The 18,276-nt window shown below is 28.7% G+C and overlaps 1 protein-coding gene across 1 annotated transcript; it reads right to left on the reverse strand.

The window, feature by feature from the left end:
- Positions 1-23: 23 nt before the first annotated feature.
- Positions 24-18,276, reverse strand: LOC111033286 (dual specificity protein phosphatase 22-like). The gene is made up of 5 exons (XM_022313963.1): positions 17,767-18,276; positions 734-850; positions 538-662; positions 286-457; positions 24-192 (listed from the first exon to the last, which is right to left on the reverse strand). Exons 1-5 carry the CDS (start codon positions 17,773-17,775, stop codon positions 88-90), a joined length of 528 nt encoding a protein of 175 aa, XP_022169655.1. The 5' UTR covers positions 17,776-18,276; the 3' UTR covers positions 24-87.

The following is an 18,276-nucleotide window of genomic DNA, read 5'->3' on the forward strand; positions in this document are numbered from 1 at the left end:
TTATATTTAAAAAGTGTGTTATTGAGTATTAATTCTAAAGTTGTATTAATTGTTTTATTTTTCATAAATTTTTATTTAATAAATTTCTTATTTTTTGTGATCTTCTCCACTTTGAATGATTTTTTTACAATATTCTTCATCTGCTAAAAGTTGATTATTGGAATGACTAATAGATGCTAATCTTGTTCTTTCCTGAAAAAAAGGAATCAAACACATTATAAAAATTGAAAAGAACAACTAACATTTGAGTAGTCATATGGAGGACTTTCTGTGATGATTACGCACTTCTAATAAATAATTGCACTCATAATACTGGAGTTGTTTATTAAATCCTTCGTTGGGACTTGCAATTGATCTACATGTTTTCAAAAGTCTAAGTACATGTTTTAATTTGAAAGTAGTGGCTGACATGATATAAGCAGCAGCTATTGTCACACTTCTAGACATCCCAGCCAAACTGAAACAAATCAAAATATTATAATGCATCAAATTTTTATCTAATATTTAACTCGCAAAAAATATGAATGCATTATCTACCAATGAATTAAAACATTTTGATTTTTAAGACGAGCTTTATGTATAAAATCGTTGCATATTTGAAAATACTGTATGAGATTTTGTTCAGGACTATCAATAGCTTCAATACACAAATATTTTTTATCCTGAAATAAATAAAAATTGAAATAATTGTGAAAAAAATTATTTGATAATTTCATAATTCAAAAATACCAACTTGATGAATTTTCTTTGGCGCATCCAATACAGAAATTATATGAGTTATTTGATTACTTTCTAATTGAGCAAAATCTTTTGAGTCTCTAAAACTGCCAATAAACAAACCTGGAATCACCTAAAATTATAAGAAAGAATATTAATAATTATGTGTAGATTGTATTACCCTTTAGGTTTCACAATAAATCTAACATTTTAATAATATATAAATGTTAAATTCTTGTTTCTTATGTCTCAAATATTCTGAAAAATTCTGACCATTTTTCGGTAAGTGCCTAGTGGGCTAGAAAAATCGAGTCCCCACCCTATGATTTCGATCAAATAGGTACCAGGTACCTATGCCTGATTAATGATTATATATTTGATATTATGTCAACACTCATCAGTATACGCCGTATTGCGGTGTATTAGGTTAGCATAGCAGAAATTAGAAAAAGTCCTAAAAGAGTAGAAATTAAATTGGTACCTAATCGACGAAATGAAACGATTGAAAAATCAAAAAATATGAAATAATAATTTAAGTGCAGTAAGAAATTGGGAAACATTCTATTTTAAAAATAGTATTACCTATTGGCACTTTTGTCAGGTCGGTTTGGCCCTACATACCGCTTAATGCTAACTAAGTGCAACTGTTATTAAATCGTCACCTCCCTCACGGTCATACCGCCTCTAAAACTAAATACACAAAAATCGCGCCCTCGAGCTCGGCCGGAAGCCATTAACGATGAGTATAAAAACACTTTGCAACGGTCTATCGCCGTAAATATCGAAACTCTCAGGACGCTGAATGACAATAATCGTTCCGGAAGAGGAAAACGGAAGCGATTGTAGGGCCCAGTGGCGCCGTACCCAGGATTTTCCGACAATGAGGGCTAAACAATAAACATATACCTATAGGTATAGTAAATGAAAATTAGGTACCGTAACTAATTGTTTTTATCATAAATTATTATACTATTGCACATAATAATAATATATAAGTAGGTAAATGTAATGGTATTCAAATTATTGAACCATTTGAACCGTATGGAGTACGGCTGTAACTATAGTCAAACGTTAGAAATTCTAAGACTCGGTGGGCTGACACTTAAATTTGGCCTATCTGACAAACCTAAGATTTTATGTTATAATATGTGAGTTACTACTTACTAGTTATTGTTAGTTGTTACATAATAATTATCATGCGTTTGGTAGATAGATAGGTTAAATTATATTAATAATTTGCATATACCTATATCACATAACTACAATCTATTTAGTGTTATTACCTATTTGGTCTAATCTTTTAATAATATTCTTCTTTACGACGTTTTGGAAAATGATTTGATTATAGTCATACAAAAAATATATAAAAAGAAGTATACATATATATGTATATGATTTGTTTAGCGAGGGACACTCATTATTTCATAAACATCAAAAAGAACGTATTTGAAAATATTGGTTTGGAATGTTTGGATAATTTAATGACATTACAAAACGACATTTTTGACAAAGAATTACATTTTATAAATTGATTAGATACCTATTTTTTTTTAAACGCCTATAGATATTTTTGATTTTATATTTCTATACTCAGATTATTTCGATGCATACAAATCGAACGTGTTAATTATAGTACCAAACTTGCAACTTACCATTTCAGCTTATTTTCGGCCTATTTTATCATGTACCTAAATGGCTGTTATTACAATAATATTAGGTACTTGAGAGTAATTTTATTTCACATTAAAATCTCATCTCTATAGTTAGGTACCAACGGCGGATTGACCCACCGGGATACCGGCAAAGTTCCCGGTGGGCCAATCCTCATATTAAAAATCTGGGCCGGTGCACTTGGATTACATATTATTTGATAACTAGGGCTCGGATGTTTATGAAATTGCATATTTTTTTCTATTTATCCAATTTATTGCTAACCTGGATACAAATTTGATTCATGTTCTACTGAATAAAATAATGCTATTTTTATTTTGCATATTTTTGCATATTTAGTGGTTTTGTATTTTAAATGCATAATTTTTGATTTTAAGAATATAAATGCATATTTCAAGACAATTTAACGTAAATATTAAATTTACGTATTAATAATGTTCCTTATTAGGTATTTTTATATCGTGCTTGTCTGGAATATTTATTAGATAACGATTTAATTTTGTATACACTTCATGCCATGAGTATGTGGCGACGACCAGGCCACGTATTAGTACGATTTTAATCGCCGTGTTTCCCGGTCGGTCGTTAAGAGTACCTATTATTATTTATATTTTTCCGCGGTCAGTTGTACTTTTATTTAAAAATGCCGAAATGTAAGTCGTCTTGTTCAATTCGTCTTAAAAGTTTTGTAGACGAGTTTGGAAACGATGTTTTTTCTACGGATGGAACAGTTTTGTATTGTAAAGTGTGTGAAATTAAAGTTGGATCTGAACGTCGCTTTACCGTCGAACAACACTTGAAGACAGCCAAACATATTCGCACAGCTGATCGACAGAAACAAACTCAGTCACAACAACTAATTTCCAATGTGGTCGGTAAAAAATCATCATTTTACATGGATATGTGTAGAGCGTTTCTTGGAGCCAATATCCCTTTCCACAAGGTGAATAATAAAATATTTCGTAATTTTTTAACAAAATATACAGGTAAAGAAATACCAGAAGAGTCAACTTTACGCAAAAATTATTTAACTGATTGTTATGAAGAAACAATTAAAAAAATTAGGAATGATGTCGTTGGCAAAAAAATATTTGTTTCTATAGACGAAACAACAGATTGCGAAGGCCGCTACGTAGCAAACGTGATTATTGGTATTCTTGATAAAAATACGCCGGGTAAATTGTATTTATTGAACTCTGAAGAGTTAGATAAAGCAAATTACTTCACAATTAGTAAAGTTTTTGATCAATCGATGTTTCTTTTATGGCCAGAAGGTATTCGTCACGATGATGTTCTTTTATTTGTTACTGATGCCGCCCCCTATATGATTAAAGCTGCAAATTCGTTAAAAGCGCTTTATTCAAAAATGGTGCACGTCACCTGTCTTGCACATGCACATCATAGAGTAGCGGAAACAATTCGTGGAAAATTCAATAATGTAGACGGACTTGTGTCAAACGTTAAAAAAGTATTTTTGAAAACACCATCACGTTTAGAGATTTTTAAAACAGAAGCTTCTGGTATTCCTCTACCTCCGGTGCCTATAATAACACGTTGGGGAACATGGTTAGAGGCGGCATTTTACTATTCTGATAATTTTACAACTATACAAAATGTATTTTCAAAATTAAACCCAGATGACGCAGTTTCAATCGAAAAAAGTATTAGCATTATGGCTGAGCCAAATTTAGGCCCAAACTTAACATTCATTCAGTCCAACTTTAGATGTTTACCAGTCAATATAACTAAATTAGAATCATCTGGATTAACTTTGTTTGAATCAATTAATGTTGTCAATAATACTAGAGAAACCCTCAAAATGGCTAATGGAAAAGTGGGAAAAGAAATTTACGACAAATTTCAGAACGTAATTGAAAAGAATGCTGGGTTTAAAACTTTGGTACAGATTTCTAAAATACATTCTGGTGAAGTTGATACTATGGAAGGAATAGAACAAGATTTGAAGGTTGAGGATCTTGCATTCTTCAAGTATGCTCCAATAACGTCGGTAGATGTAGAACGAAGTTTTTCACGTTACAAAAATTTACTTTCCGATAACAGACGCAGCTACAAGTTTGATCAAATTAAAAAAACTATTGTATCACAGTGTAACGCTGATAATTTAATAATGTAATAAAATGAACTAACTAATTTTTGTTTTATGAATTGTAATACATTTTTTTGTGCATATTTTGGTGTTTTTATTGACTAAAAATGCATATTTTATAATTTTTAGCGCATATTTTGTTTGCATATTTCGTAATTTTTTAGTGCATAAATGCATGCATATTACAGTAGTTTTAAGTGCATAAACATCCGAGCCCTATTGATAACATTTAACTGCATATTATCTCCGTTGTTAGTCGTTTATTCGTATTAAGATTTTGATGTAATTTTGACTGCACTGAGTAGAATACATGAGCTCATTTATCCGACAAAAATGTAATACAAATAAATATTATTAATGTATTGATTTTATAGTGGCGTGATTTAAAAGAAAAGTCGTCGTCACTTTTTTGGGGCAGTAAAAATTTTCCGTTGCATCGTCTTTTATGCTAAGAAAATGAATCTAGTTGGTAATTTGGAGGGTCATAAAAATAATGTACGTATCTACTCTCATGTAAAACGTATACTATATTAAATTATAAATAAGACGATTCATAAATTAAAAAAGTTTTTTACGGAAATTTATAGTAGGCCTATCGCACGGCAATTTCCCGAGCCGAAATTTTTGGCCAACCTGTCGCTGCTTAGTACCAACATAGGTAATGATTATGAAAACGGGATGTACTACTCGAGTGAAACCTAAATAGCCACTACTGTAGTAGGTACTTCATAAAGTATACCTACCCGACGTCCTTACTCCTTAGTCCTGAGGTCGAGAACTTTCAGTACCCACCGGAGATTTCGTCATGTCGTCGACACCGCGACACATGGCCACCGGTGGAGGGAGGCAAAAACACATTGGTTCGCTAGAGTTACCGTGGGTCCGAACGCGAGATGCGGTTCATGCATTCCTGGTACCTAGGCACTATAAGTATTCAATGTACGCGTGCGTCCTAGACAGCTAGACCACTCCTAGTCATGCGTGGTCGTAGGGCGAGCTCAGAATTGTCAACAAACGATGACAATATGGATGCGGTGCGCAGGATCGGCCCCAAATGTTGTCAATTTTGGCGGGTTGGCTGTTGGCTCGTTCGTCGATCTCTTAAATCTATATATACTATAATACTTTGTCTATTTATTATGGAACATTATATTTTTGATACTATTTTCCGTTTATTTTAGACGCGTATCCTTATAGGACAGATGTGCCAAACTTATGACTAGTGTAAAAGAAGTTACACCTTGGCCAAATTTTAATGTCATTTCAAAAGTCATAAAAATATTTTTCTTGACATATTTGGAAGAAAGAATTTTATAAGTCTGCAGTAATAATGAAAACTTTATTTTCGAAAAAACAACAACATAAATCACATTAAAAATATAGTATCATAATTAATAACTATTAGTAAAATAATATTTAATACCCATTACCCAATGATAATTTATTTAAGAATATATTTCATAAAATAAAAGTTAACAAATAAACGAGTAATAAAATAGGCATACTAATAACATTATTGCTTATTTTTTTTATTCTTAGTAAATAGGCGATTTTTGGGGTAAGGGTCATGATATCATATTTTAAAAATGTATTGATTTATATATTGATATTTTTTGACCCAAAAAAGGTTCACCTCTCCTGTTATAGGATTTATATATTATGTATATATTACTAGCTAAGCCCTTGCTGTTCTTAAAAAAATGCCAACTCTAATTTGACTATTATTATATTATTATATACTATATTTATTGTTTTGTCTTTGATAGCTAAACCTTAAGTCATATTTTTAAAATTAGGGATACAATTTACCACATATTTGTTTATTTCTGTTAGCAATTGGTTATACGCTCACAGCCTAGTCACACGTATAACAATATTATAATCATAGGTATAACATCGTCTGAGAATAGACAAAAATTCATATAACCCCTTTCAAAAAAGCTGAGCACGTCCACGCTTACACGACACGACAGTATACGACAGACTTTTAAAAGAAATTTTCTGAACTATTCGATGTACCTATTGCTTTCATAAGTTCCAACACAAACTAATAAGAATTATTATTTATTTTATAATTAATAATACATTTTATTAATCATGTTAACTAATAAATAATTTTACGAACTTATCGTATTTACACAATGATCTCTATAAATCGCCACAATCAAAAAATTAGCCAACCAGTATGGGCGTATGGTAGTAGGTAACTGTTTTCACAACAAAATTTGCAAATAACAAAAATCCTCGTATCTCCCAAATATCCACTGTAACCATCCCAGGATATCATACTGAAAAGATAAAAAAAGGAACTGGCAAAGAAACGTTTTAGCAAAATAAACATTACTTTTCAGTTTCCACTCTTAGAAAAAAATGATATAATACTTCAGAGGTGCTACTTATGGGTTTTCTACTTTTTCATGTCATTTATATTTTCATTTTGTAATTTATATATTTTACTTATTATGCTGCCTGATATTAGTATAGACTGTAAATATTCTTTTAAATAAAAAAAGCGTGATAAAAGAACGGCGAAAGGCCTGGATGTATACCTAGAGGGCCCGGCCTAAGTATGCCACTAGCGACAGGGTGTACATAGGACATTTTTTCCTATGTCCCATTGACCTGCCATTTACAAACACACCGATGATCGATGCATGGAAGTTAAAATATATCATGAAATCCATAATCTTATAATATATACCTAGTATGCACAGATGCACTTACGGAGCTATAATGTACATTAATTATTATTTATAGATATATATTATTAGTATTTAGTATCATGATAGAGAATGAGTTAGATCAGTTCGGAAGACAAAGCTACTTTTAATACCTATTCAATTTTTTTTAGTTTATTAAAGTATATTATAAGCCTTGAACCTTATAGATACATTATACATATATTTACTGTAATAAAGAAAAAGTTGTCCGTTTAAATTTTGACATCCCTAGTCAAACCCAAATCTTTTAATTTTTGTGCGGAATTAATTTTTAATTTATAGTAGGTAGTTAATACAGGTGTTACATTGTTGTATAGTATTGATGGTCTATATAAAGACTATCATTAATGTAAAGAATACTATATAGTTTAACTTAACTTTTAATTCTGTACACCTAGCTATTAGCTATTGGCTATTTGAATATTTCCATACAGCAGTTACCTAGTCAATAGTCATTTCTAGACGTTACATTCACGTGGTTAGACAGAATCGATTTTAGTGGAAATGTTTATTCAAATGGACGTCAGTTAAAAACAAATAATAATTAAATCAAATATCAGCTTTTATCAATCAGCCTGTTCAAACAATATTTCCGGTTTTAAACTTTTCAAATGATTTGATATAAATGCGCAGTTTATTTAATATTTATAAAGGTGGTTGTAGGTACATAGGTACGCGTACCTATGTATAATATATATTTGTAGCTCTGTATGTGATGGGTTTATGCAACTCAATAAAAGTACCTCACTAGGTACCTACATACCTATATTTAAAATTCATGAAAGGCAGTTTACAACATTTGACATTTTGTTGTTCGCAAATCGTATAAAACAACACATAATAGATTCTATAATATTAAATATGAATCGAATAATACTGACAAATCTATAGTTGTTATTAGCTTTTATAATATGTTAGTTTATAAAAGCTTTATGTTTAAAGGCACATAGGTACTCGTACTATATATTCCTAATACACCTATATATAGTAAGAGCATACACTATCATCATTTTTTACCATATCCAAAAAGTTAACTTGTACCTATGTAAATGTTAAAAGTTTAATTTATTTTATTAGTCAAAGTTCAGTTGAACTATAGGTCCTATTGTCAGCGTAAAACATTATTAAATAATCATGAAAAAAAATTGTTTATACACGTGGATATATGTAGAGAAAACTGTTAGTTGAAAAATTCGAGCTCTGCAGCTGGGGCTTAATACAAGTGGATCAAAACATTTTTTGAACCTACGTAATTTGAAAAACGTATATTCTAGTACAACCCCTCCCCCATGAAACCAAGCCTTAATTGTGCCACTGATATAATAGTATAGGTATAAAGCTATAAAATAACGTGATATACAAAATATTTAGTGCACGAGAAGGTAATAAAATACGTTCCCATGTAAACTCGCGTGTTTTTCGTACAGTGGCAATATAATAATTCGCAAGTAAGTTTCGTGATTTAAAAATTCATTATACATTCGTGCATTTTAATATTTTTATTCTTTGACTAAAAAAAAATGAGTGTTGTGTATTTCATTATTATAGGTTCCACGTTTAATATTATATTAAAAATAATCACATTTATTGTTACCAAAAAAGTTGAGATTCATAAGTATGAAGTCAGGTATATTGTAGTACCTACTTAGATATAATATATAATATGGAAATATATAGAATGTTGTATAACTAACGAACAATTTAAATTATAATTTTATGGAACAAAATGGTTTTTCATACCTAATATATGTTAAAAATAATTGTGCGTTATTTTGACACGTGCATGCCACATGGCCATGAACTGATTAAATGGCTAACTACCTATTAAAATAGCTACATAGAAAAACTTAGTATAATAATATATAAGCATAGCGATACCTTTAGAAAAAAAAATATAGAAAACTTAGCAACTATACGCTGAATGTTTTATGGGTACGACTTTTACTTTTTTTTGATGTACCAACATATAATCGAGACAATAACAATAATTTCTTTCTTACTAAAAAAATAAAATAGATTTAAAGATATGAGTGCACAAGGTACAACACATATTTCAAATTATTTCTCTTTGATTATCAAATAATTAACAAAATTATTTAATTATTATAGTAATATGTTAGGACACCCACCTAAACCACATTTATCAAACATGCAAACAAAAAACAAACAATGATAGATCAACCAAATATAGGCTGAAAGTGTCAAGCAGGAGATCTACCGAACATCTGAAGAGCGAGACGCACGCCAGGAAACTGACGTGATCACAGCTTCTCTGATTGACGCGATGACAATAAACAAAGCTCAACGGCAGTCAATTCGCGTTGTCGGATTAATTTTAGAAAATCCATGTTTTTCGCATGCTCCAGAGTAGAAACTCAAAATAATCAGTACATCTATACGCCAAACCAAAAAGCCAAAAATATTGTCTAACCAATCAGTCGATCTTTAGGGGAATATTAGTCGAACGTATTAAAGATTTAATTATCCCAATATTGGTCGATTGTATGTGATCTTAAGAACACTTTTACTCAGGTATTGTATACAAATTACAAAGCACATTATTTATTAGTATTGAAAAACGATCAATTTTCCGATGGAGAAATAATTAAAGAAGAATAAGTATTATTTGATGTACAATTTATTATTCTGCTGCATAAAATAATATAAAAAATAAAATAGACCTACCTAAATAAATAGTGGTCGATCGCCCGATAATTAAAATTTCAGAATTAAGCTCACGTGTTGTGAAAGATCGGTAACCCCTGAGCTAAATGATGTTTGCATTAGTTTATATTAATTTAAGTTGAATCAATTATATAGCAAATGGAGAAGTCATAAATACTTTAAGTGAATCATTAAAAAGTATATACATTCAATTAAATGCTAAATTTTAGTTCATCATGAATTTGTATATGAACTAATAAAAAAAATGGAATCTCATCAGTCAAGAGCCATCTTTGATTTTTCAGCATTTGTATCCATTTTTAAATATACAAAAGTAAATAAATATAAGTACACAGACTGGACAACGGATTGCAGGGTGGCCCACACTTTTTGTTTTATTTCTTGAAAATCAATAATTTTTTTTTGTCTCTTTAAACAGTTGACAGTAGTAACTAGTAGATACATATTACATTACTATTTTAAATTATAATTAGTGAAAATATATAGCATATGTAATTTTATTTTCACAAAAAAAAATTGGCAAGAGCATCGTCGGGTGGAACAGCTACATAGTATAACACAATTATAGGTACCGACAAAAAAAAGTTCCATACGAATATTTTTGAATTACAAAAAAATATCTAAAATCGTTATTCTTAATTAAAATATCTATATAATTTCGTCCAAATTTAAATATTAGACACTTATTAAAAAAAACGTAAATATTATTTATTTTTAATATTTTTAACTTCCAATAAGAACAATTTAGGTGGGATATTTTATTAAATTGTCAAGAGTCTCAACATTTTTATCAACACTAAAAAAAATCGCTCCGCTCAGAATCTAAAGTCAAATCCATTATATCAATGTATAATATTATAACATTTGGTATTGTTACAATTTGTGAAAACACTAATCACTTATTATTGATTTAAACTATAAAGTCATATTTGATGTTAACGGCTATGGATGACTGTTTTACAGACCTACTGGTTCGAGGCTTATGGCTACCACGGATTTCTTCTTTGGATTTTAAAGGCCACTAAGGCTCATTATCGCAACACAAACTTGCTTCCATCTGTCTTTATCCTGTGCTATTGTTTCACCATCTCGTATTCCAATTTCTACTAAATTCTTCTCCACTTTGTCAATCCAAAAACTAACTAATTAGTACAATGATATTGACATTCAAATGTCATCGCATATTCTCATCAAAAATTAAGGCCAAATGTCTTATTCTAGAAGCCATGTATATGTTATGACAAATACTGTGGTTAGGTACAATTATCTTCACTTTCACAAAAACAGAGGTATAAATCGTCGTGATTGTTCTCATCATTATTAATTGAAAAATGTATAAAATTCAATTTTTATAATTTTTTGAGTTTCCTGTGGTTTAGATGATTAATCACGTTTTAAAATTATTTTGTAGCCTTTAAACGAACATCTTCTCACGTCACATCGGGAATAAATAGACAAGTATTATCAGCTTAAGTTATGATTTGTCCATCAATTTTTAAATCACATATAGAATTAATGTATGATATAAACATTAACGGGCCCAAGACCTTGCGGTACTCCACAGTTAATATTCATTTCTTCACCTGTAGAGTTATTAATTTGCACTGTTTGTTTTCTAAATAACTTAACCAATTTAGACTGCTATTCTTAAAACCAAAATACGGTTAAATGTTACAAAGTTCAATACAGTTGAGTGTTGATAGTATCAAAGGCTTTAGGCGGATATAAAAATATTAAGTACCATTGTTTTATTGCTTTTGGCAAGAGCATCTTACATGAATTTGCCAGCACTGTACAGTACATTTTCTGTGCCCGACCCGGGTCTAAAACCAAACTGGTTTTTAGAGAATAATTTATTCTTTCCCAAAAATTCTACTAATCTAAACTTTATGTCTTTATTATACTTTCTCTTCTAATGTTTTTGCGAAATTGCTAATCGTTGAGATTGATCTATAATTATTAATACTAGTTGGATCACTATTTTTAAATAATGGTTTGATAATAGCTAGTTTGAGTCTATCTGGAAATGTACATTCTGCAGAAATACCTAGGTCATAAATATATCTTGGATTTAGAGGTACAATGAAATTTGCAGAAATAGCATTTAATGTTTTCACAGATAATCCATCAAAACCTGCAGCAGTATCATCATTCAAATTATTTATAATTTTTGTAATTACCTGCATGTTTTTCAAGCATATCAAATGTGGCAAAAACAAAATAATAATATACCTAATGATAATATATAAAAAATATATTTTATTATTTGTGAATTTTATTTTTGGAATTAAAATATTAAAAACTTAATGATTTTCCAGTTTTCCAATAAGTCTATCTATTAAATTACATAAAAAAGTGTAGTGTTTTTATCTTTCACACAACAAAATGTTCATATAGCTTATGGCAACCAAACAATAAATAATAATTGTTATTCCACCGGGCGGCATTTTTCTCCGGACAAGTCGCGGTGACCGGAGAACAAGTGCTGCCATCCCCCACCCCCGGGGCATGGCAGAAACCTACGGGTGCCCCATTCGAAATTCTGCCAAAAAAAAAAACACACGTGTTCCCCCCTACCGTACCAAAAAATCTACAAACCATCAATACAAACCTACAAATCTACAATACCTACTAAAAAAAGCTAATGGCCACAGTTGCCGGGCTCAGGATCAATAAAAAAAAAATAATTAAAAAAAAAAAATAATTGTTATTAATTAAATACCTACAACTTCAATACTTAATACCTAATAGTTTTGTATATTTTATTTTTAAATATTTCAATTTCATCATTATTAGGAGGTACTGTTGATGGACGGTTTTCCTCCCTCAAGTCATTCAAGTCATGTATTATACTACCTTATTATCAAATTTACTTATTGTACTACTTGTTGTATAGATTGTAAATATTGCATTAAAAATAAAAAAATAAAAAATATTTCAAATTTCGAGATGTAAAAGGGGCGATTTTACACTTTGCTAAATAAGAAAATATGCATTTGATTTTATTATAATTTACTTTTTTTTTTTTATGGTATCGAGGACTGGAGGAGGAATTATGGTGCCAGTGTTATTATAATTTTCTAGTATTACTAGTGAAATATTGTATTAATTAGGTACCTACTAAAAGTATCATATTATACGACATACATATTATTCAATTACTTTATAATATTATATTATATGTTATTAATACGTAGGTATTAGTTATTACAGATACTGATTACTGGCTATCGCAGTGTCACCTATGTAATGTGGATAAATATATATTATATAGTTTACTGATACCTATACAATTCTGATTAAATATAGTATATAGATTATAGATACCTTCTTTAGTTATAGACAATAGCTTGCAGTTTATAGAATATCTAATATATACCTATATCTAAAGTCTAAACACATATTTGTAATCATATTACGTAAAATGTTCTTTTTGATATTGGATTTCTGAAGTTCTTTTTTATATTAAAGTTTTATTTGTATTCGAAATCCACCCTAAACTTTTGAAGCTCCAAATAACAAAAATATGTAAATGTATATTTCTATAAATAATACGTTCTTTAAAGTTTAAATGAATTATTTTTATAATCCTATACGTACCAATTGATTAAGTATTGGATATTAGACAAAACTATTATGTGCAGGAAATATGAATTTATTAATTTATCATTATATCAATGCCCCAAGGACATAAGTACAGATTCTGATATTTGGTATAATGCATTAAGAATACAAAGTAAAAAAGAATGTTTTACTTAATAATATTGCTATATTCTGTAGTCATTACTCATAGACACACTTTACACAGTGCAAAATTACATAATATTACAATGATTATATTTAGGTAAGATACATATTATGTATTTTATTTATTACATGTATTTAATAAAAATGTAAAGTCAATATTATATTTTAAAATAACTAAATTGTATATCAAATCAAACATTTTAAAAGTATTTTTTGTGTTCATATAAATTTAATTCATTGTATAAAATTACTATTACTATTAACTATAAGCCAAATAATTAATGACAATGAGTTGAAGATGACCGATGACATAAAACAAACATAACATAAAAAATATTACATAAAAAATGATGTTTGTCGTTTGTATTATTCTCGCAGATGTTTTATCATTTAAATAAATGTTTAAAAAGGACTACAGAACTTTTTTAACATTACGAAATTAATGTTTTCCCTCTTATGAACTACATTGCAGCACATTATGCATATTAGTTTGATAATTATATTCAATTTAGGTATTGTAGGTAGATATCATCTAAATAATATGTATCCATATGTAACCATACACACAATGATATTAGGATTTATCTTGTCAGTATCAATAACTGAGATTTAGAATATTCGTTTGATTTTAAATTATCGGATTTAAAAAATAATAAATATCTTAAAAATTCAACTAAAATATACGCACATGCATATGCAACATATAAAACCTGCAATCGGGCAATTGGTATCATATCTACAATAATAACAGAGAAAATGACAAAATTGTTTACCATTTTGTATCTAGCTAAGTCCCGAAGTGCTAGTCGAGCCTGAAGTGCTCACATTAATATATAATATATGAAAATTGTTTTTTAATTGTTACAAAATAATGGCATATTATAAATCGCAAATTCATTATTAATCGTTTTTTTCAGTTCGATTTCCCATACTTTTAAACTCAATAACACACACCCGACTCTGTATAATGTGTACTATGAAAAAACAACAGCTCACAAAACCGTTTCCAGTATACTTCTATTCAATAAATGTATATAACTTGCGTAGGTATACTATATATATATTATATATATATAAATATATTAGAATAGGTAGGTACGTGTATACTCATGCTCGCATATACACATTACACATGTATGATATAGTATTATAGTCATATGGTAATGTTAACCATATCGATCAGTGTTATGTTCGTGTGTCTTTTGGCAAAACACGGTGTTATATATATATAGTATTATGGTCTTTATGAAAACATAGTTGAAATACGAAATAAATAATTAATTCCAAACAACACGATATTCAGTTCAATGGTCACAAAAATACGCATTAAACCGATGATTAAATGCGTACCTATTAACTGTATGTATGAGGTAAACCGTACACCGCATTATACGTTATTGTCATACACATAGGTAAACTACATTGCTCAAATTAAATAATATTTGCTAATAATTGTTATAGATTAGGTAAAGATGAAAATGGCAAAGTAAGATACTTTTATAGGTACCTCCGATTGTTTTATGCATCAAGGATTCAAAATAAAACATTTTAGATTTTTAGTGCTACCTATTTCCCCAATTTGGTGATATTTGTTTACTTGTGGGTATTTGAATTATTTAGTGTTTTTCAAAAAATGCATAGTTTATTTTGTTGGACCATAATCTCTGTTTAGAATTTAACTCACCCAACATAAGTTGGGCTCACAGGAAGTGTTGCAGCTATGTTTCTATAATTAAATGGATTTTTTGTGCTGCAAATAAGCAACGCCTATAATATTATATTAATGCAGTTTAAAAAAACAGTTAGCTATGTGAAAAGATAAAATAATGACCAATCTTGAATGAATTGTCTCCATTCAAGTGAGGATATTAGAATTAGTATTATATTATTTTTTAGTAACTATTTATTTATATATTTATTTTATTTTTAATAAAAAAATCTTTAAATTATTATTTTTTGTTATTTTTTATGTTTTAATGGCATATCATAGTGCGTATTTCAGTACTCTTTGGTGCTAAGAAAAAATCCAAGCTTTGTTAATAAATAAATATATTAGCAACTAGCGAGTAGGTACAATTAATAGGAACATGCAGCTAGGCAAAGACAATAATTACTTTTTTTAATACCATTATATGTATGTAAATGGAGTGACTAGTGAGTAGTGACTAAAAGTCTAAAACTATTCAAATTTCAACTACAACAAACAAATGAAATCAAATATGTCATCTATCAAGTAGACTGCAAGAGTAAACATAATATAAAATAATAATACATATAAATTTTAATATTCGTGACTGCAAAATAAACAATGTCTGTCTACTATTGTATTAACATAATAACATTTAACAATAACAACACAGTTATTTTCAGTTCCATTACGTTTAAAGTCTTTTATTATAATATTATTAATATTAATTTAATGTTCGCATTTTTTTATTAGTATTAGTAGTATTATTATTATTATTATTATTATTATTTTTTTTTTTTTTATTATTATTACCATCGTAATACTTATGGCACTTCGATATCTATCAAAAAGCTTTATGCAAAAATCACTATGCCTTTAAAAACGTTTTGTTAATTAATAAATATATATCCATAATAAATAGTGCCTAAAAAACAATCAGATAATATAAATGTTGAGAACCAAGATTATTTAAATTGAATCACACATACCATGATGATTATGAAATCAAATAATAGTACTAGTAATAGTCACGTAATATGTGATACAAGAGCATCCCAAGATCATCGATGTTGTTAGGTATATTGTCATATGAAAAAATCCTTCTATCAATAGAACTATAAGGATTTAAAATTAATATGTATATCCTTCTACCTAAGTGTCTTAAGCTATATAATATTATAATAACGATGTTAAAAATGTAAGACACTTATTTGTGTCTATTTCCCTCGGTGTTAAAACTGCATGATGTATATAGCTAACCATAGGTACCTAACATCATAAGCGACTAACATAATATTAAACAAGTTATCAAAATTCCAACGAATAGATAGGGACCTACCAACTATCTGCTGCATATAAACCTTTATAATCAGACATCAGTTAGGAAAGTGTAAATATTGCAAATTATACATTTATATTCGTATGAACACAGTCAATTATACTACTATAGTATTTTTATTTATATTGAACATATTTTAAATTGTAATTCAATATAAATTGTTTATAATTTATTTAATCTTAAACAATTTACTTTCATTCTTGGTTAATCGTTTTTGAAATTGTGTTTGAAGTCAATCTAAAAACAACTCCCATCTACGATAACTATCTAAATTTATGTATCTAAAATATTAAAAGATCTTTAACCTAATAAAAATAAATTACTTGTGTGTACATTTATTTGAAAAATTATCACTTGATATTTATATATATATATATATATATATATATATATATATATATATATCGAAAAGACTTTCAGCATTTTTACGATTTAGGTACCGATTTTTTTTTCTTACTTTTTTATATGGGTATAGTATGTCCCATTTTGACATCAGACAAATTTATTTTACATTCCATATAATATTATGTATTTATGTATAATAAATTCAGTTTGCAAAAGATTTATGTATTACATCAAACTCAAATATCTATTTGTATAGATGTTTATCGGTGGTAAAGGATGGATAACCCTCTCGACTTAACACGATAAAGATAGTATAACCGCAAACGATGTTGCGAAAATTCAAAATATGTATACAATTAAATAATAATATTATAATGATAGGTACCTACGGGTTTAAAACAAAGTAGGATTACTATCACAGTATCACACATGTTTGAACAAACACAAAAAATAGTGAATACACACAATTTAATTTAATAGTAAAAAAAGGTCAAATACCTACCAAGGCTATATTTAGAAAAAAATGCAAGTCATGATAATCATGATTTTCCTACCTTGAAAAAAAACCTGATGCTCATTGTAAAAACCACACACACGCACAATTACATCATTATATAGGTTAACGTTTAAACTTAAATAAATAGGAAACTAAGGAAGCTGGAGTTTGATCAAGTTAACAGATTTTATAAAATCCATAAACCCATATTTAAATATAAACTAAAAAAATAAAGATATTTTAATTGCTCACCTTATCCATGACGGCGTCGGCAATAAGGAAAAACACCAAGCGACGGGCGAGCGTTTGTTTTGCATGTCAAAACCAATCTGTTTGGGTTCAATCCCTTCTACAGTACGAACTATTAAGTTTCCATTTATACTTTCGTACCTTTCCATGAGCAGCAAGGTACCGTGTGTTATTTATTTTTTTTTTGCATATTTTTTTCCTAAATCGCTATTTTGCATGTCAAACAAAACAATACTTGATAATAAAAAGAATACACTGTAGCCGCATTCATTCCGCAGTAGGTATATAAAAGGTGCGCCCTTTATTAGCAATAATTTCAACTTTGTAAAACGTTATAATTACGAAAATTATATGAATATAGAATGCGTTCTTGATTTTTTTCTTCAATCGTCAAGCGATTATTTTTCATACTTATTTACTTAAGAAATATTGTTGACCCATTTAATATATCATGCATAGTATTCAATTCGGTATAGTCATGTGTGTTCGTACTTCATCAAGTTTATTGAAAAC

This window comes from Myzus persicae, unplaced genomic scaffold, assembly GCF_001856785.1.
Source record: "Myzus persicae strain clone G006 unplaced genomic scaffold, MPER_G0061.0, whole genome shotgun sequence".
NCBI lineage: Eukaryota > Metazoa > Arthropoda > Insecta > Hemiptera > Aphididae > Myzus > Myzus persicae.